Genomic DNA, 21103 nt, shown 5'->3' with positions numbered 1-21103 from the left:
ATTAATAGATGTAAGGGGGATGAAATCTAGGATGTGGATCTGCAAAGGCAAGTTTTTCACAGTAACCTACAAAGATGTTTGCCAAGACGGGGCCTAGAGGGGATCCCATCGCTACACAATCAATCTGAGTATGCATTGAATCGTTGAAACTGACGGGCTTGGGATCCTAGGGTCCTGAGTTCAAATCCCGTTCACCTGTTGAATTCATACCAGGTGGGGTTAACGCGACCTGTCATCCTTCCGAGGTCGGCAAATTGAGGGCCAGCTTGCTGGTATCTTGTGTCGGAGTGGTGACCCGTCCAGGATTGTGCCCAATAGCCAAGTAGACTGCTTAAGCAGCACCAACGCTCTGCACAGAGTATGGTCCCAATGGATGGATGGACTGAAACTGAATTCGACAGAACTGGTCACCATCTATCTATAATTCTTGCAGTGTCTGTGTCTGTGTCTGTGTCTGTGTCTGTGTCTGTGTCTGTGCGTGTGTGTCTGTGACCGCTGTTTATCGACAACCACTGGTCCAATCTAATTGAAACTTGCCAGGTATATTGCTGGGGACCTGAGTATGTGCCTTTTCAAGGTTTGATATTAATTGGATAAGTGGTTCCCAAGTTATGGCCATTTATTTTCCAAACCAATGACAGGACACGTTGCTGCGTTGGCATGGCCGATGCGCCATTTCGTTACCAATGACACGACACGTTGCTGCGTAGGCGTGGCCTTTGGGGAAGAGATCCTCATCCGCGTTCCCCATTACGGGTTACAACGTACGGACTTCCGGATAGTGATGACTAACTGTATTCTCATCAATTCTCGATTTCTTATGCGCATTTATAGATAAACACAATGCCCCAATGCAGTCGTCGTTTACGAGAGCGAGGGAACGGCCTGTGTGTTTGTTTGAAAGTTTTTTTTTGTTTTTTTTTGCACGTACGGCCACGCACGTACGGGCACGCGAGAGCGAAGGAACGGCTTGAGTATTTGTTGTTTCTGGCATGCGGTTTCAAGGTTGTTTTTTTTAAAGTTTTTTTGCACGTACCGGCACGCGAGAGCGAAGGATCGGCCTGTGTGGTTGTTATTTCTGGCACGCGGTTTGAAATGTTTTTTTTTGCACGTACAGCCACGCACGTACGAGCACGCGAGAGTGAAGGAACGGCCTGTGTGGTTGTTGTTTCTGGCACACGGTTTGAAAGTTTTTTTTTTTTTGCACGTACGGCCACGCACGTACGGGTACGCAATCGTATTAATTAATTCACTGAAGACAGAGATCGGTGGAGGTGTCGTCACGTCTTCTGCAGTCCGTCTGGGGTTCCAAACAGTGCCAGAGATGCAACCATCTTCGTCCCAGTCCGTAGGTCACATAGTGTGTCGCGACGCTTTATTCGAAAGTTTCTGCTGTTGCAGAATAATAAAAAAATAGTACTATTGGAAAGCTTATAATCGAATTACTTGGAACAAAAATTTAAACGTTGTAAAACATCATGTCCGTTTAAACATAAATGTGCGTTTTAACAGGAGGACTTGGGGTTAATTTTGCAGTTCCAATGGGACAACCTTTATTTTTCTCCGACCCTTTAAAATTTAAAGTGTGACGGAAACAGAAGTACACCAAGTTAAATATCGGTTATAGCACATGGAATAAGCACAACACAGACGACCTACATGTTGTAAAAAAATATATATACCAGTGAAAAGTTTGGACACACATACTCATTCAAGGGTTTTTCTATATTTTGTAATATTTTCTTCATTGTTGAATAATAGTGAAGACATCAAAACTATGAAAAATCACAAATGGAATAATGTAGTAACCAAAAAAGTGTAAAACAAATCAAAGTCTATTTTATATTTTAGATTCTACAAAGTAGCCACCCTTTGGCTTGATGACAGCTTTGCACACTCTTGACATTCTCTCAACCAGCTTCATGAGGTAGTCACCTGGAATGCTTTTCCTGCCTTGTTGAAAGTTAATTTGTGGAATTTCTTTCCTTCTTTATGCGTTTGAGCCAATCAGTTGTGTTGTGACAAGGTAGGGTTGGTATACAGTAAATAGCCCTATTTGGTAAAACACATTATTTTGTCTGGACTGCAGTAGTCCATATTATGGCAAGAACAACTCAACTAAGCAAAGAGAAACGACAGTCCATCATTACTTTAAAACATGAAGGTCATTTAATTCACAGAGTTCAAGTAACAGACACATCTCAACATCAACTGTTCAGAGGAGACTGCGTGAATCAGGCCTTCATGGTCGAATTGCTGCAAAGAAACCATTACTGAAGGAGACCAATAAGCAGAAGAGACTTGCTTGGGCCAAGAAACACAAACAATGGATATTAGACCGGTGGGAATCTGTCCTTTGGTCTGATGATTCCAAATTTGAGATTTTTGGTTCCAACCGAGATGCAGAGAAGGTGAACAGATGATATCTGCATGTGTGGTTCCCACCATGAAGCATGGACGAGGAGATGGGATGGTGTGGGGGTGCTTTTCTGGTGACACTGTCAGCGATTTATTTAGCATTCAAGGCACACTGAACCAGCATGACTACCACAGCATTCTGCAGCGATACACCATCCCATCTGGTTTGTAGAATAATAGTGAAGACATCACTTCAAAGAAGACATTACTAATCATGACATGGAGGAACCATCATTTGTTTTTCAACAGGACAATGACCCAAAACACACCTCCAGGCTGTGTAAGGGCTATTTGACAAAGAAAGAGAGTGATGGAGTGCTGCATCAGATGACCTGGCCTCCACAATCACCCAACCTAAACTCAATTGAGATGGTTTGGAATGAGTTTGACCGCAGAGTTAAGGAAAGGCAGCCAACAATGTGCTCAGCAAATGTGGGAACTTCTTCAAGACTGTTGGAAAAGCATTCCAGGTGACTACCTCATGAAGCTGGTTGAGAGAATGCGGAGTGTGCAAAGCTGTCATCAAGGCAAAGGGTGGCTACTTTGAAGAATCTAAAATATAAAATATACTTTGATTTGTTTAACACTTTTTTGGTTACTACATAATTCCATTTGTGTTATTTCATAGTTTTTATGTCTTCACTATTATTCTACAATGTAGAAAATAGTAAATATAAAGAAAAACCCTTGAATGAGTCGGTGTGTCCAAACTTTTCACTGGTATCAAAACTATTAAATAACACATATAACAACCAGTGTTTGGATCTCGCAGAGCAAAAAATATACCGTATATATTTTTATCCCTCCACTGATGAAGTCGCCAGAGGCACGATGTTTTCGGGTTGTGCCCATCCATGCATCAATCCGTACTTACTTTCTATATTTTCTCTGCAAACACTTATCCGATTGACAAAATTTCACCAGTGGTCTGATAACTCATGTAGAATGTTTTAGTGACGACCATGACATCAGAGGTCACGTGGTATGGCAGCCATGTTGGAAAAAATACAAATGTTGGACCTCTATCTCAGAAACCGCTCCATGGGAAAAAATTTAAACTTGGCACCTACTGTATTAAGTACTCCCCATGGGGAATGTGATTTTTTTTTTTGATGTCATAGATGGCTTCATTATGACATCATAATTGCATACGCCAAATGCTTTATCCAATCTGTAAGAAAATTTGAGGGTCATCTCAAGCTAAATTGTACGGGGGGGGGGGGGGGTTTGGATGATGTCATCGGTCACATGGTTTAGCAGCTAGTTCTTTTTTTTTTTTAACAAAAAAGCCTTCAAAAATCTTCTTCTCTGAAACGGCTCAACAAATCAAGGCAAAACATTCCAGGTATGATCTCCTATCCATTAGGAACAAAAAGTTCTCCACCTTATGATGTCATAGGTCACATGGTTTGGCAGCGATGTTTTTTTTGAAGAATAAACCTTGAAAAACCTTTTTCTCCAGAACGGCTGGACAAATCGAGTGGAAACTTCTCACAAATGTTCCCCAAGCTTTGGGGATACCAGGGTGTTTTTTCTTTGGGGATACCAGAATATAATTAATTGATCGGTCACATGGTCTGGCAGCCATATTGGATTGAATGAAAATCTTTTTTTCTTAATTTTTCTCTTGAGCCGCTTCATCACTCGACGTGAAACGTCACATTTATGATCGAGTAGTAATGGGGAAGATATGTTTTAAATTTCAACCTGATCAGACGCAGTCTGGCAGCCAGAATTATTTAATTTTCTGAATCTAGAGTTCAGGGATTTAAATAAAACTTCATACAAGTATTGCTATGATGTAATACAGTAAGTGGGCAGAGGCATATTTGTCGACGTCGAGTGCCATTCTAGTTTCACATGTTTTTCATTTTGCATCCTCTAAAGACACAGATAGACATTTAATAATACTGTATGTTTGTGAAGTGTAACATGTCTTTTGTTTAAACCATTCAGCGAAGCAATGGGTCTTTTATATGCTCGTTTTTATGGTTTGAGCAACTTTTTAAAACGACTAGAAGAAAATATAACACCCCTTGTGACATTGCATGAGGTTGTCTTGACTTGTACACTCAAGCAGTGGTGAATGCTCTTTGTGTCAAAATTATTTAGCCACAATTTGCTTGAAACCGGTGCTTGGATGTCGTGGATGCCGATTGAGTGTCAGACTTTTGTTATTATAGCAGCAGCGGAGATGAGGACCTTCCACCGGAGGAACGAGAGATGAAGGATCGCGAACGGCGGCTGGCGAACAACGCCCGCGAGCGCATCCGTGTCCGTGACATTAATGAGGCCTTCAAGGAACTTGGGCGTCTCTGTCAAACGTACTTGCGCACAGACAAGGCTCCGACAAAGCTCGCCATTCTTCAGCAGGCTGTGCACGTCATCACTAGCCTCGAGCAACAAGTGCGAGGTATCCTTCCTGCTGCCTCTTCATACTACTTGACTTATCCTTCCACTTTAATATATTTCCTTCTCATTGCTTTCCAGTTCCTAAAATTTACTTGAGGTTATTCATTTATGTTTTCGTCAACTTTACAAAGGTCGAGTGTTCAATTGCAAGGACAGGTTTACCTAATTCTTTAAGCTCACCTCTGCATTTTGTGTTTGTCAACTGTACATTTTCACGAAACGATAGCATTAGACATTAAATTCCACTTGAAACAAATGCAAAATTGATTACTTGTGTTCCATGGTTTATTTTATAATAGTTATTTTAATGCCTTACACTAGAGCGCAACCTGAATCCGAAGGTGGCTTGCTTGAAGCAGCGTGAGGACGAGAAAGTTTCTGGTGTCCCTTCAGACTCATCTCATGACCACATGGGTTCCGCTTTGGGACGCATGTGAACCCACAGGTGCTGAAATGATGGCCATTTGGTGTCGAGGCTAAGTTTGGCTCATCGAAGAGCCATTTGTGGGGGTTTTTTTTAAAACAATAATCTGTAAAAGGGTATTCGCTCAGGAAGTGGGTGCAATTGGTTAACGTCTCGTTCACCTACGTATTGTTCATGGTATACTTTGTTCTCGTGCTTTTTCCACAGATGGAGAGCCACATCTGAAATGCCCACTTTTATCACAGAGCAAGGTAGAAACTTGTGGCTCAAAGGCCTCCACCACGTTTGTCTTGGTGCCTCAAGCTCGCACCAGAACGCTAGCCAAGATTTTGGTCGATTCTCGAGGCCAGACTAGCCCTTCTGCTTCAGATGTGCATGGACACGGTTATGCATTTCCCTGCATGGGTCATTCCACCGTACACGTGTATATTTATATTGCTTTCTTTTGTAGAGCAAAACAGGTTTTTGGTCAGTGACAAATGAGACCCCACTTGAACTGGTCAAAATCCTATCCATTTTAAATGCCTTGCTTTCAAGTCACTTATATGTACAGTTGGTTGTGGTACCGTCAGATTGTTTTCAGACTTGCTGAATACTGGTAAGTGCATTAAACACAACCGTGGCCATTAGAGGGCCAGTAGCCCTTTTAAATGTAATTAGACTTTTTCTGTTTTTGTATTTTTTTTATAATCAATTGCCATTTTACTTTTCTAGACATTTATTGTACATAAGAATTTGTGTTGTAGCTTTTTATTAAGAATTCAGCCACTCTTGGTGGCAGGAGGGGGGTGGGATTGGAGCTGGGGGAGGGATAATTGGAACAAACCTATCTTTATCACTGTAAAAAAGAGAAAGGTTAACCAAAAATAAATGTGGGATAACAGTTAGGGGGTGGGGAGGGTGGTGTGATGGGTATGGATGAAAGATTTGGAAATGGTTACGTTGGAATATCCTTACATGTGTGACTGCTTTCCATCAGTGTTAACTTCAAGTTCCATTTGAAAAACATTCCAATCGGTGTCAAAAATGGAATTCAAGTTCTGCATCTGATGTGTAGTGGCGTCTTCCAGGATCACTTCCTGTCTACTCTGTTTGCACCCATCATCCATGTCCCTGTCCTGAAGCACCCAAGTATTTTTTTGTTTTTTTAAAAGAAACTCCCAATGATGTAAATATTTTATCCGGTGCTCTGTTCTCTCCTTGAGCATGGCCGTTTCAGTTGGAGAACATTGCAAATATGTTCTCAGAGTGTATCATGTTGCAGTGTAAATTGATTGTTAATTGGGCACAATGCGTCATGTCCGAAATCACCAGCTTTGAGCTCCATTCCTTCCCTATAAAATGACCGAGTCATACAAGGATAGCAATATTGCCTTATTCTCATTGGTAACTGAAGACCATTATGGAATAGCAAGATCTTTCTTCCAACTTCAGTTACTTTCCCTTTTTATACATGAAATGTAAAGTTGCAATTTATTTTCCTTTTACCAAGTGGCCTTTTACAATGGTGGGCGGTGGTAGCAGCGTAATCACTTTTCCCGTTTTCCACGTAGTTGCGCAGCTTGTGGTGGGTGCGGTTCTGTGAATATCGCACCAACTTTGTAGCTGCCCTGCATGAGGTAATTTTGCTTAACCTGTACCATTTGCACCGGTGCTTTTGCAAAAACCCCTGGCATAACAAGAACCATGCGCTTATCGTGACAGCCGATGCTATGAGATGAAACATACTTAGTTGTCCTGCTGCCTGTATAAAGCATTCATGTAGCAGTAAAATGTGAAATTTGTTACAACTTGGGCTTTGACTCGGTTTTTTGATGCAAAAAAACAAAAACACAAAAAACGATCGTATTAACTTTATTAAACTGTACAGTTTGCACCATGTTCCCTCCATTCACATTTTGAGGGTGTGAGAGAACAATGCTTATTGAAACACACACACACACACAGGTGTTCCACTATGCAATGTCAACCTGTTAAAAGCAGCTTGGTGGGCGATAAGGTTTTATCAACTGATTTGCAGCAGAGTTGAAGTCAGACAGTCATTGGATTTGACCAATTTTACAAATAACCCAGACAACCAGAGCATTGATGGAAAAAAGAAAATAATAATAATAATAAATAAAATTCCCTCCCCCATTCTGTTCAAATAATTCCTTCAGAGTCCAATCCATCATGGCACAATATCACCTTGCTTCACCAGGTGGGATGGACGTGTGCTTGAGTAAATCAAAGAAAGGGTGCTGCAACACTTGTGCTAGGGTGATGCGCTGTGCTGGGTCATAGGTCAACATGTGGCTCAGCAGGTCAAACAGCTTCCGATGCTCATCACTATCTGACAGCATGTACCGCTAAGGTGGGGGGGGAGGTGTAAGGGAAGCAATTGCAGGCGATGATCCTTTGATTACATAGGCCTCAAACAATGCAAATGCACGACTGACTGGTGCTTACCCGCAACGGTTTGCATGTCTCATGAACGAACCGGCCAGCAGAGCTGCCCTCACTCCAATCAAGGCGCTCATGTCGGAAATATTTGGTTTTTCTGCAGCGGACACCACGTGTTTGTAAGGGACCTCAAGCAAAGTGAATTATCAAAGGGATGTTTGCATTTCCTCAGCACTTACCGGCTCTTTTTGATCATGTGTGAAGGTATGGATCCTAAAACTCTGTCCATCATTGCAAGGTGTTCCTTACTGTCATGGGTCTGTACATCGGCAGAGAATGCAAGGACAACTTGGGTCATTTGACTGATCCAACTGTACGTTAAAGGGTATCGAGACTGTCCAAAATAATTCACATGAAAAATGTGACAAAATTGGTCATCAGAACATGCCTGGAAGAGGGTGAAGCCAAGGTAGTATTCAAAGATGATGCAGCCAATGCTCCAGACATCACAGGGTTTAGACCAGCCAAGTTCTGAAAGGAAAATAATATTAATGCAAGTACAAGGAACCATATTCTCTGAAGGTCGAGCAAGGCAAATGAGAAGACATTTCCCATTGAAATAGGTCATGTAGGATGTAAACAAGCTGTTGGCAAAGCATCGGCTTCACGTTAAAGCTCTCCATCGTAACAAGTAGAAAGATTTATGAATCCATCTGAAAATCTGAGGTTGGGTGCAATACCCACCCAAGATAACTTCGGGAGCTCTGTAATGTCTCGTCGACACCACGGAGCTGTGATATTCATCATCAAATGTGGCGCTGCCAAAATCCACAACACGAATGTCTGGATTCTTTATCGTACGCTCATCTCGCTTCTAAGCACAACGCACAAACGAGTGCAGGTTTCCACAATCGGGTTTCCCAAAGAGGAAGGTGAGGAGGTGCAGGGGTTAAAATAAAATAAAGTCGTAATAATCACATCAGGTATTTTCTCACCTTTCTGCCATTGTAATGGATGCTGCATTTTGAGTTCACGAAAAGTACATTCTCAGGCTTCAGGTCAGTGTGTGTCAAATTGATTTCATGCAGAACTGTCACGAGAGAAATAATTAAAATAAAAGCGGAAACATTTGTGGTGCTAAAGAAAAAAAAAAAAAAACGAAGCTTCTCGGCGGGCCCTTACATTTGACAGCAGCACACAACTGATGGGCGATGATTCGGATCTGGTTCAGAGGGTACGGCAGGAAGTTGTTCTCCCTGAGAAACTCGTAAGTACTGAGGCCCAGCAGTTCAAAAATGATGCAGACATGGTTGTGGTACTCGAACCAGTTCAACATTTGGGCGCACATGCTGCTAAGGAAGAGGCCACATGTAGTTGAGCCATGGCAGAGCAGTATCATTCGTATCGTTGAGCTTTGCAAGTAAATATAAAAAAAAGGGGAAGCAAAATGGCTCGACACTTACTACTTGTTTTCCGGGTCCTTCTCCTTGATGACGTTCAGCACATTGATTTCAAGCTTTGCAGCTTCTGTGTATTTACGGATGTTTTTAATGATTTTCACCGCCACCCTGATCCGATCTCTGGGAATGACAACACAAGCTATTTTTTATGTTGATTCTTTCTTTTAATCACAAGGTGGAGAGACACTCGCACAGTACCCACAAATTTGTGGCACAATCTCCCCTCGTACGGTGAACGACCCAAACAGTTGGCACGACATGCACGCACCTTTGTAGATCGGCACACTTGTAGACCTTACCAAAGGTTCCTTCACCAAGCAGGCATATTATCTCATCTGAGGGCCATTTGGGATGGGGGCAGAGGGAGGGGAGGGGAGGAAAACTGAACATCATGTGACAACAAGAATGCACAGGAGTGAAAACTATGCTTCTATATAGCAGGTACTGACTAAAAACTTGCATCTTCAGGTTTCTGCATTTTTTTTTGTCCAACCTTTGGATTTCAAGGTCTCAAAGTAAAGTGTTGAGAAATTAAAATTTAAGGACTAAAAATCGAAACTTGAGTAGCTTCGTCAAAGTGCGAGAGGATGATGTGTATCAAGAGTTGTGAAAAGTTTTACTTTGAGTTTATTTTTCTGAAAATAAATAACCAAACGAAAGTTGGAACTGTTTTGTTTTGCTTGTTCTCTGCTGTGTGATAACTGAGGGGCGCGGATACGAGTTACGGTAATAGCTGTATACATCTCGATTGTAGAAGGTCGCCGATGCCACAGATCAGATGGCCCTCTCTGTCATCCTCCCCACTCCTGGCTCTCCGGCTGCCTGGCTTGCTCCGCTGCTCGACGACCAACACACCCCCGTCCATTCGGTGAGTCCCGTCGGCACGGTCAACATTGGTCGGACCCGAACACACCAGCAGGATCGGGAATCGGCACATGGCACCAGTAGGGGACGACCAATAGCGCGAGCAGCCCAATGGGCATTGTTTGGAGTCGCCAGGATTCGTTTGTCACATGGGATATGCAACAGTGGGGAATAGTGCAAGGCACGTGAAGATACAGAACACAACCCCAGCCCAAAATGCTCAAACGAGCTTCACATACACATACACAACATGCATGACATGGCCACTCGGGCTTTTCACCGTAATACACAACTTACCTTAGGATAACAACGGATGCACACACACACTCACACCTTTACAACCACCATAAAACAAGCTACAACAAATTGTTTTGTTTTTTTTTTCTTCCCCCTTCACACACACCCACACAAGAAGGTATCGGACCCGATTATAGTCAGTCAGCACCAGAACGACTTTCTGTACAAATACGATAAATCACATGCTATCAACGTTCACTCCTCACAGCACTCCAACACAGGATGGATGAACAGCAAAACATATACATGATGCAGTCACAGTTTTGTGGTGAAAAAGCATGGGTCAGCCATTTTGCAATGTCTAATATCCTAAATTACATGGCCATGTTTGTTTCATCTGAAGGCTGACTACATAATCCAAGTTTCACTAGATTTACCTGTGCCAAAAATTAAACTTTCCAACCGTGGCCAAGTTTCCTTTCGGAAAAAAAAAAAAATAACTGCTCCTCCACAATCGGACTCACCAATCGGCTACGTGAACGACTGCGGTCGTGATGGTGGTGATGGTGATGGTTCTGGTAATGGCGGTGGTGATGGTGCGCACGACGTCGACGTCTCCTAGCAGAGTAGCCCCGTGAGCCGCTTTGCGCGACCCAACTCTCGGTGTGGTGTCGTGGACAACCCGCGTTCTCGCTATGAGCGCCGTGGTAATAACGGTCCGAGCTGAAAGGCAGGGACGGACGCACAATCGCAATTCCAAGAAGCCGCTCAATGCAACAACTCGAGTGCAGGAAAACACAGAAGTGCTTCACATTGTTTCTTTTTTAATGTTTGGAAGGAAGATTAAATCCTTTCTCCTCACTCAGCATTGTTATAAAATGACTTTATTGGCAAATTCAAAAGTAAAATCAGTTTTATATTTTACACCAGCAGGTTAAACACCACCCCACACTCACTTCTCAGCTGTTTAGCCAGGGTTCGAATCCCAGGCCAGCTTGTAAACCGTTATTCTGGTGGTGTGTGTGTGTGTGTGTGTGTGTGTGTGTGTGTGTGTGTGTGTGTGTGTGTGTGTGTGTGTGTGTGTGTGTGTGTGTGTGTGTGTGTGTGTGTGTGTGTGTGTGTGTCGTTCATCGGATGGACGTTAAACCTGGATGTCCTGTGTCAGGAAGGTTACCATTTCAACGCACACACCAAGCATACAACTGCACCCAACAAGAGGCCATGTTTGAAGCACCTGTCTGAGCGTTTCGAGATCGTGTGGTTGCTGCCTCTCTGATGGCTGCACACAGAGCTCCGAGTGTCTGGGCTCTCCCGGCGTCTCTTGCAACCTCTTCTCCACATCACATTCTCCTCACCCACCTCACGCTTCCGAGAGTCAGGCATCTATAAAAGGGATCAAGGAAGAAAACTAGAGTCATTTGACTGTGCGCAGTCGACGGGTATGCCTCCGCTCTCCCGCACAAACACTTGAATATTGACATATTTCACTTTTGACCTTTATCATATCTGGCCTACAATCTAATCAGTTAATTGCCCTGTCTAACTTTACCATTGTACCAAGTTTGATGCAATTCTGTCCAATATTTGAGTTGGGGCGTAAACAGTAAAATTTCAGAGTTTGACCTTGACCTTTGACCCTTGACCTTTATCACATCTGACCCAAAATCTAAATCACTTAATTGCCCTGTCTTACTTTACCTTTTAACCAAGTTTGATGAAATTCTACAATTTGCTTCTCGAGTTATCGCGTAAATGAAAATCCAGACGGACGGACGAAGGGACGGACGGACAACCCGGAAACAATGCCTCCGGCACCCCTGGTGCGGAGGCATAAAAAAAACAACAATAAACACAAACAAGTCTGAAGACTATAATGGTTCACAAGCGGTATTTGATGATGTAGATAGTTTCAGAAGTCAAGGATGAGACAATGTGATAATGTTTGACCAAGTTATAAAAATTATCAACATGATGTGGTACGAGTGACAGGTTATTAGCTGCAAAATGTCAAAAACTCTGTTTCGTTCAACAACTTTCAAAATTTGACCTTTGCATAACCTTTAAAGGTCACAAAACAATGTTGTGGACATTAAAATAAGGAGACAGGATACGTGCTATAGCTTATTGGAGTTAGTTTGTCGAAGAAGGTCGAAAACCCGGTTCGATTCCCACAACTTTGAAATATTTGACCTTTGTGGCCTTTAAAGGTCAAAGGTCAAGGATTATGATCTTTGGTGCAAAATTCCTCCAAAACATTCCAGGAACAATATAACGTCATATAGGCTCGATGGCATTTCACACTCCTCGGATTATTATCCATACTTTGATGAAATCAGCGTAAAAACAAACTTGAAGGGGGCGCCACAGGCAAGGTGTTCGAGATAGAGCAAAATGGTTTTAAGATTTAAGGTGCGGAATGACCTCAAGATTATGCATCAAAAATATTGTCATCCTCGCTCTCAAAGTTTGGGCGGTCGTATGATTTTTATGTCAAAATTCGCAATTTTCTAAGTTTTTGACCTTGTGACCTTGACCTTGGGATGAAAATGAAAAATCGGATGACGACAAGTTTTAGATAATTCATTTTGCGATTCAAATACCGTAGAACCCATTCCATTCAGTCAATTCCCTAGGAGAAGATAGATTTTTAATCTGACTACCCCCTAAAAATGGCTATGTTTTGGTCGTGGCTCCACCCACAATGGGCCTAGCCACGTCTTCATCCAGGAAAACACAACTCGATATTGATATCGAACACATAACCAAGTTTCATCAAGATCGGATCAAAGTCCACGGAGTTATGCTCTGGACAGACAGACACACAGACAGAAAAGCTGGTAGGCGGACATGGGTAGTCGACTACCCAATAGAACCTGACGCGATGGGCCCGGTCGATGGGGAATGACTTGAGGATTAAGCACAAGAAAATTCATGATTCTTGCTTCATGGGTTAACGCTGCAGATTGTTTTTTCGTTAAAATACCCCCACATTTAGAGGTTTTTCGGCCGTTGCTCGGCAACAGAGGGGTCCATGGCAACGGTTCTTTTTCTCACACATAAGTAGGACATACCATGAACCTACCATACCAGTTTCATGTATATCTGACTCATAGTCTCTGAGATATAACGAACTTCGTTTTTTTTTTGTTTTCGACCAGGGTTCATTCAAAGTCATTCTTCTCCGACAGTTTTCATACGATCCGGCTGGAAGTTTATGACAATATGGCTGAATGTACTGCCCACAGTCGCTCGTGGCCTGATTTTTGAGTTTCGAAAAAAAATATTTTTTATGATTTTTCAAAGATTTCAAAGTCCCGTTGCGAGGCAACGGTGGTGTCCATAGCAACGGTTCTCATTTGCACACAACTCGGTCATAGTATGAACCTACCAACCAAGTTTCATCAAAATCGCCATTGTATTAACGGAGCACTGGACCGAACAGAGGGAGAGACAGACAGACAGACAGACAAACATATCGACGGAAAAACTGATAAGGGTAGAACAAATTTCAATATTTTTTTTAAAAAAAAAATCTTTTTTTTCGACTGGATCGACTTCCCAACAAGCATATCGACAGGAAATACTAATAAGGGTAGAACAAATCTCAAAAAAAAAAAAATTGAATTTTTTTTTCCGACTACATCGACAACCCAACAGCGATACACAGACATAACAAATATAGTGGTCACTCTGGCTGGCGCTCGTGGACCAATAGACCTACAACGGCACAACTACCAGGCTCAACAGTTTCGGTGTTGTTTGCCACCAACAGGTCAGACATGTGAATCCGCTCATCACCACCACGAGTCATCTCACGCAGCACGTTTTGAAACACCGTGCTGTGCACACCGTGTGTTGTGTGTTTTTTTTTTGGCGCCATCTCTCAATGCCGAGGAACCCCTTTAAACAAGAGCATGGTGAAGATGAAACAATAAAATGGGGATTTACACACAAAGCCGACGAAACGGAATACCTGACGTGGAGGTGAACACTCGGCCTGGGTGTTCATGTACTCGGACAGCTGCACGATGGTCTCACCGGACGGACTCGGACAATCCTTCGATCTTCTCTGGGCTACCTCCCCATGCTGGGCCCCATCGAGCGAAACTCTCTCGTTCTGCTCGTCAAAAAGCCTCATAATCTCTCGGTGTGTAAAGGAAAACCCAATCTGGAAAACGTCCACAACAAAACCATTCTCAGGAAAAATAATTAACAAAAAATAAAATCACGTAAAGTGATAAAGATCTCGGTCCAACAATTGAATCAACGACACAAGGCCAAGAAGAAGCCATTGCCGACCCCCTCTCTCTTTCTCTCTCTCTCTCCTCGAATTCGACGTTTCCCACACGATATCCCCCGTTAACAACAAGTATCAAACTCATCAAGTCAAACACAAATTCTGTTATACCTGTTTCGGTGTCAAAATCGAGCCGAAACCGCCGAGAAATCGTATTATTTTAAATAAGAAAGAGGAAAGGGATAAAATGGACACGATCTGTTCCTCAGCGACAAAATGGCGATGATGGGGGAGGGAGGGGGCGGAGTCTGCGAAGGAGGGCGGAGTCTGCGAAGGAGGGCGGAGTCTGCGAAGGGGGGCGGAGTCTGCGAAGGAGGGCGGAGTCTGCGAAGGGGGTGGAGTCTGCGAAGGGGGGCGGGTTTTGGAGCGTGGACCAAACCATTGCACAATATTCAAGCAATTCCAATGGATCGAAGCGTTTTTCGACATTTTAATCGAATTGTTCTTCAATAATTATCAGAAATGAATTGCTCGTCAGGAAATCGTGTTCCATTTGCCGGTAAACGCGGTGTTCATGCTGCGCTCGGAATATGGACGTGTAATACAATGGCGATTTGATCTGTACGAGTAATAAATCTGTTTTACTTTTCGATCGACAGATCACGTGATCACGTGAATGGTGTTCGTGGTACATTCCAGCTCAACGTCACGTGTTCTCCAATTCCTGCACCTCAGTGCGCAGTGTTTTCGTCACGTGACATGTTTGTGTGTTTTTTATGGGGGGGGGTTTGCAAATTAAATAATACATCTCTGGGTCCTCATTAAATTATCGATTTGCTTCCGTTTTTGGATTTTATTAATTTTTTTAATTGAATACTTTCAGTTGCCGAGGAAACCCTCGCGAGATTTGGAAAAACGCGAGAAGCGGGAGTGAAAATCTCTGGTTGGCTCTCGATGATTGCACGTGGTCCGTGGGCGGATATCAAATAAACCGAGCAGCTTGGAGAGCGCTCGACAACCTGCTTAAGCACTCAAGCCAGCACTCGACCAGCTCGGGTGATAAGGAACGCCTGGTCCGAACTCAGGACACTCGATCCAATTCCCAACGGGGGGTTTTCCATGTCCTTCAATAGTTCACAGTACGAACACGAAGCCACAGGGGAACGTGACTCCAGTCCGGTATATGGTGTTTGGGTTCATCGCCAAACTCCATGAATCGTGATGAAAAAAAACTGTTTCAAAGGAAACTGATCGACGCATCAATGGGACCTGTGGACATGTTCCACACCGACTCCTCACCCGTCACGCACATGGAACCCCCTCCCAGATTTAATAACATTTTACATTCGGTTCCCTCTGCTAAACCGTAACCAAGAGTGTCTGTTGTATTGATGGCCGCTGTCTGGCAAGATAAACCGGGCCAGGAAATTCACATCTGTCGGTCGCCGTGACTCTTGTGCATATCATTCTCGGGGTCGGACATCTGGACACAAATTTCCTCGCGCATAGCAACCAGCGCCAAATATTAGGAAATATAGCACGTGTATATATTGGCTGCTCTTAGAGCACCGTTATTCTGGACATTTCCATCTGTCTGTCTGTCCGCGAAACTTTGGTCAAGCCGAGGGGCTAAACCACTTAACCGATTCCAATGAAATTTGGCAGGGAGGACCGATATTTCTGGGAATCGTGTGCTTTCGAATATGGGATCCCGGGCCCAAGCAATGGCATAGCAACGGCCCTTTAAAGTGGTCAAAAAAAATCGGAAAAAAAAATCGACAAATCGAAGCTTAGACTTCTGTGTGCAATCTATCTAGCTGCCTTCATGCCAATTTGCAGCCCGAACAAAAAATATTTGTAGGAGGAGATAGGTTTTGGGCGAGTACATGTCGAACATTTCAGAAACGGTTAATTGCGAATATCTCAAAGAGAAAGAGTCTGATTTTGATGAAACTTGGGTGAAATGTGTACAATGTGGCTAAAAATTGCATGTCCACAAAAATGAATGGTTGCTATGCACGCCTCTGTTGCTTAGCAACAGCGAAAATACTTTATCGTACACTTATTGTGGACTGTACAAAAAAATCAATACCTCCGAAACTGGACCTCCGAGGGACCTGTTTTTTTGTGCCCAAGGAGAATGTCTTACAGCATCATATAAAAAAATAAAATCTTTAGCGAATAGATAAATGGAATTACCAGGGCTGCCATTTGTTAGAGTCTCTTTGGAAACATGCCTGAAATTTCACAAGGTGGGTTTCTGGGCGCAAACTAAGAGGGCTGTGATAATCATATTTATTGTGCTGAATTGATTGATAGCATGTACATGAATATCGGCGAGTCACGTCGGCCAGCTTTCCATCGAGAGCGAGCAGCCATGTCGCCTACTGGCTTGTATATATATGTATGTGTGTATATGTATGTATAAGCTGCATAAAGCGAATAAGCAATGAAACCGGTCCAGGAGCTGGGGGGTGTGCAGCATTGGGATTCTCATGTGTGAACATCTTGAGAGTTGTGGAGGAACTCTGGGAAGGATTCGAAACAACAGAAAAGCGCTTACCTTGTGTAGGCCTTCTTGGGTTACTTTATGCAGCTTCTTCAGCTGGAGGAGTGTGGGAGGTGTCAATTATTTATATAATCCGAGCCAACTTGGTTTTGTTGATTAGGTGAGAGCTGATTGGCTATTCCCTCCATTCACAGGTGAGAGATGTGAGTGTGTCTTTAGGTACATGTATATATTGTTACGGCTGTGGAAATTCGCATTACATCATAAAGGACCCTCAGGTGAGATATCTTCATAGGTACATGTGTCGTTAGCCCAAACCCGTTGTATAGAGGGAATTTATGTGATTTACCCATTCGGGCTGCGATCCTTTGAGTTAGGTGTTCTTCTTTTTCTATCTTTTATTTCAAACACACAACATTTCAACAACCACGCCATCCCCATCACAGCGCCAACCACACTGCAACCACGCCACCTCCACCATCTACGCTACTACATCTTCGCCACTACGTCCGCTTCCAAACGGCAAACAAGTGCGCCAAGGAAGGAGCTGCGAGGACGCGCGGGTTTTCCCGCCTGTTTTTCCCGCCATTTTTCTCCGTGCTTGGTGTGAAGGAAGAGGGGAGGGCAGCTCGCTGCTGATTGGTGGATGACCAGCATGAGGCGATCGGGGAGAGGGAACGCCCCTCTTTGAGAACCCTCTCGAAGGAGGGTGGAGCCGAAAATGGGGGCGGAGTGAAGGGCAGAGCCCCAGGCTATGAAAGTCGGACACGGGCGGAGCGCTTTTGGTGCTCTTGCTTACTTCGTCTTCTTCTCTCACTTCCGGCTCGCTCTTCCTCTTCGTGGTGGCCGCTGGCCTGGTCTTCTGTGGTGTGGTCCCGAGACCCCGCTGGCGGGACGGAGCGTCTGCCATTCCCCACACCACGACCTCGAGCAACCACGTTTCCCCCCCCCCCTTTCTATCCGCGCTGAGATGGCGCCGGAAACCCCGTCCGTGGCGTCGAGCGGCCAACACGTGCCGGCACGAGGCACGCCGGAGCGGACTCGCCTACCACGCCAGGGATCGGAGTCGCAGCCAGGCGCGACCACGCCAACGGACGTGGGAGAGGGACTCCATGGCCCAAAGGGAAGTCATCATTTTCTTTTGGGGTTTTTGTATGGATCTTGTGGCGCCGTGTCACGTAAAGTAGAACTATTTAAGTGTTGCCGTGTGTGCGCGTATTCGGTTGTAGCTCTGCATTGTTACTTTTGTTTTGACTGTTATGTGCATTTTGATTCTGTATGGCTGTATATACGTGCTTTCCGTGTGCCAGGAAATAAAATGCTTGCTTGTTGAACTGTGCCGTTTCACTTTGTCTTTTCTCGATTGACCCTCCATCTTGCTTCACGTAAGGGGTTCGTAGTGGGTGCAACAACCCGGTAATCTGAACCGTCCAGGTCGACGATAACACCGCTCGGTTATCCTGATAGTACGGAATGGGCCGCCCAAGCGGCTCGTGTCCGGAGTCGACCTGCGGCGAGGTACGATCGCCCGGTTTACCATCCGCGAGGGTACTTAGGTAGGTCGAGTTTGGCGAACAACCCTATCCTACGCGGGTGGCCGATTTGCACGATTGTGGTGAGGTCGAAAGGCCCACCCGTGACTAGCTCCAGGCGTTGGTCCGAGAGGGTCACGACAGAATTGTCCGTCCGGTGCAGGCCCGTCGCTTGGGGGGGGCATTTGGGTGCAATGCCCCCCCATGGCGCATCTGGTGCCCCCCACTTGTACGCCACCCATTTATGCCCTGTTGCACCCTGTGAACAACTTAGTGTTTAAGGACGAGCGCCCACTGTGAACTTGCTATTTAAGAGTTCACCTGTGTGAACTAAAACCCTTATTCCAGATGTTCAACGTGGTGAATAATAAGGCCTTCTTGGATAAACTGTTCTTTAATAATATCCTTCTTTGAATAACAGTCAAGAGATAAGTGTGCGCTTCCCAGCGCATCTCCAAAAGCAATTGGCAAGACGATACAGTCCAAGACCACAAGGTAAAAGATAATAACGCAAGCACCAACGGCAGCAGCCAAGACCTCGTGTCGAATGTCGATGTTGTGGGTGGTTATATATAAATATATATGTATATATCGTGGATCATTTAGTTTTAAGGAATAGCCAATCAGCGTATTCGATATGGAGACCCTATTGAGCAGGTCACCTGATTGGTTGTTAGTTAGGTATAAATGTAATATAGTTATAATATGATTAAGGAAAAGGCATAAATTTTCATAATTAAAGATGAAGTGCACGTGCACCACGTGACCTTCACAACACGTCAACCCTCCATCTTACAAAAGTAATTTTATAATAAAAATTAAAAATATGTGTGTTTGTAATCGTGCTTTCATTTGAAATTATGCAGATAATTCCTGTTTTTGATGGATGGATCATTTAATAAATAAAACCGTCAACCGTGAAATCTCGCGAGTCGCGAGATTAGTGACGCGGGTCGCGAGATTAGTGACGCGGGTCGCGAGATTAGTGACGCGGGTCGCGAGATTAGTGACGCGGGTCGCGAGATTAGTGACGCGAGTCGCGAGATTAGTGACGCGAGTCGCGAGATTAGTGACGCGAGTCGCGAGATTAGTGACGCGGGTCGCGAGATTAGTGACGCAAGTCGCGAGATTAGTGACGCGGGTCGCGAGATTAGTGACGCGAGTCGCGAGATTAGTGACGCGGGTCGCGAGATTAGTGACGCGGGTCGCGAGATTAGTGACGCGAGTCGCGAGATTAGTGACGCGGGTCGCGAGATTAGTGACGCGGGTCGCGAGATTAGTGACGCGAGTCGCGAGATTAGTGACGCGGGTCGCGAGATTAGTGACGCGAGTCGCGAGATTAGTGACGCGGGTCGCGAGATTAGTGACGCGGGTCGCGAGATTAGTGACGCGGGTCGCGAGATTAGTGACGCGGGTCGCGAGATTAGTGACGCGGGTCGCGAGATTAGTGACGTGAGGGACGAATCACAGAGCACGAGCTCACAGCAGGAGAAAAACACGTGGATGATGGATAAACGAAAATGGCTCAGAAAAGGATAAAATGCAAGCGACGAAAATGAAGAAGATGATGAAAGACATGTTGTGGGAGGAGGTGGAGGAGGAGGAGGAGGAAAAGACGATCATGTCGATGAAATACCGACAGAAGCTCGCCAACCTGGCCAAGCCAGCAACGTCAGCCCTGCGGCTGTAGCCCCAGCGCAGACAGCCGAGTTTCCAGGCTCGGCGGCGGCCTCGGGGTCGTGTGTGACTCAAGCCGCTTCCCGATGATCTTGGAAGTGAGAGACCGAATCAAGTGGTTCTACAGCGGTACCCTGGCCATCTGTTGCAGAACAAGAGTCGCTCGTTTGTGTCCTCGTGGTACCAGACTAATGAATGGCTGGAATACGGTGTGCAGACAGATGCAGCATTCTGCTATCCATGTGGGAAGTTTAACACCGCACGTGGCCCAGTGGACTCTACTTTCACAGTGCGAGGCTACCGGAATTGGAAACATGCCGTTGAGAAAAACAGGGGGTTTCACAAACACGCAACTTCAAAGGAACATTTAACTTGTGTTTTGAGGTGGAAGGAGAATGAGAGGCGCATCGATTGTGGTGAGGAGATTTCCACACTCCTCAATGCTGACCAGCTAAATAGAAACAGGTACTATGTGTCTGCTCTTATCGATGTTGTGGGATTTCTCGCCGAAAATCAGATACCTTTTAGAGGGAGCCTTGATAATTTTGAAGATATGTCAGACGGGCACAGTGGGCTCTCCCTCTCGCTTTTAAACTCCACACTCAAAAAAGACACCGAGCTCGCCGAAATAATAAAGCATATCCCACGAAACGCCAGCTTTACTAGTCTGGAAATGCAGAATGAACTGATCTGCACATTGAGTAATGTTGTGACGGATGCCATCATGGAAGAAGTAGGCACATCGTGGTTTACCATCAAGGTGGATGGGACGAGGGGCCCCACTGAATGTGAGAACATATCAATCATCATTCGCTTTGTATCGGCATCAAATGAAGCAACAGAGCATCTACTCACAATAGCTACATCCAACGCTGGAGATGCAAAAACATTGACAGACCTAATAATTGCAGAGCTGACAAAAACAGGACTTGACGCGTCGAAATATTAAGT

General features: G+C 44.6%; 2 protein-coding genes across 19 annotated transcripts in view; one reads left to right on the top strand and one right to left on the bottom strand.

Moving 5' to 3' along the window:
- The window catches only part of LOC147030477 (transcription factor 12-like), a 336231-nt gene extending 329187 nt beyond the window's left edge, over positions 1-7044 (top strand). For all 17 annotated transcript variants that reach the window (XM_085874584.1, XM_085874582.1, XM_085874583.1 and 14 more), the window contains 3 exons: positions 4602-4831; positions 5152-5275; positions 5462-7044. In XM_085874584.1, coding sequence (XP_085730710.1) covers positions 4602-4831; positions 5152-5267 — 346 coding nt within the window. In that variant the 3' untranslated portion in view covers positions 5268-5275; positions 5462-7044. The remainder of the gene's footprint in view (positions 1-4601; positions 4832-5151; positions 5276-5461) is intronic.
- A 48-nt stretch (positions 7045-7092) lies between these two features.
- On the bottom strand, positions 7093-14763 carry LOC147030476 (dual specificity protein kinase CLK2-like). 2 transcript variants are annotated; one of them, XM_085874598.1, is made up of 14 exons: positions 14606-14763; positions 14171-14365; positions 11432-11580; positions 10722-10920; positions 9838-9931; positions 9365-9431; positions 9100-9216; positions 8819-8988; positions 8632-8726; positions 8381-8510; positions 8085-8167; positions 7876-7955; positions 7703-7793; positions 7093-7602 (listed from the first exon to the last, which is right to left on the bottom strand). In XM_085874598.1, the coding sequence occupies exons 2-14, from the start codon at positions 14333-14335 to the stop codon at positions 7438-7440; spliced, it is 1605 nt and encodes a 534-aa protein (XP_085730724.1). In that variant the 5' UTR covers positions 14336-14365; positions 14606-14763; the 3' UTR covers positions 7093-7437. The 2 variants fall into 2 exon arrangements, with proteins under 2 accessions (XP_085730724.1, XP_085730725.1); XM_085874599.1 differs by having other exon boundaries at positions 8819-8985.
- Between the last annotated feature and the right edge of the window lie 6340 nt (positions 14764-21103).

This window comes from Eptatretus burgeri, chromosome 3 (genome assembly GCF_056783735.1).
Source record: "Eptatretus burgeri isolate ZD-2024b chromosome 3, Ebu_testis_v1, whole genome shotgun sequence".
Lineage (NCBI taxonomy): Eukaryota > Metazoa > Chordata > Myxini > Myxiniformes > Myxinidae > Eptatretus > Eptatretus burgeri.
This window is presented reverse-complemented; position numbering and strand designations above follow the sequence as displayed.

Excerpts from the sequence above, each read along its gene's own strand:
- LOC147030476 (XM_085874598.1), bottom strand. The coding sequence starts at position 14,335 with ATGAGGCTTTTTGACGAGCAGAACGAGAGAGTTTCGCTCGATGGGGCC. Across the intron at positions 10,921-11,431 it reads ATCTCGAAACGCTCAGACAG|CTCGGACCGTTATTACCACG; the intron begins GTGCTTCAAACA and ends CCTGCCTTTCAG. Across the intron at positions 7,603-7,702 it reads AGACATGCAAACCGTTGCGG|CGGTACATGCTGTCAGATAG; the intron begins GTAAGCACCAGT and ends CCCCCACCTTAG.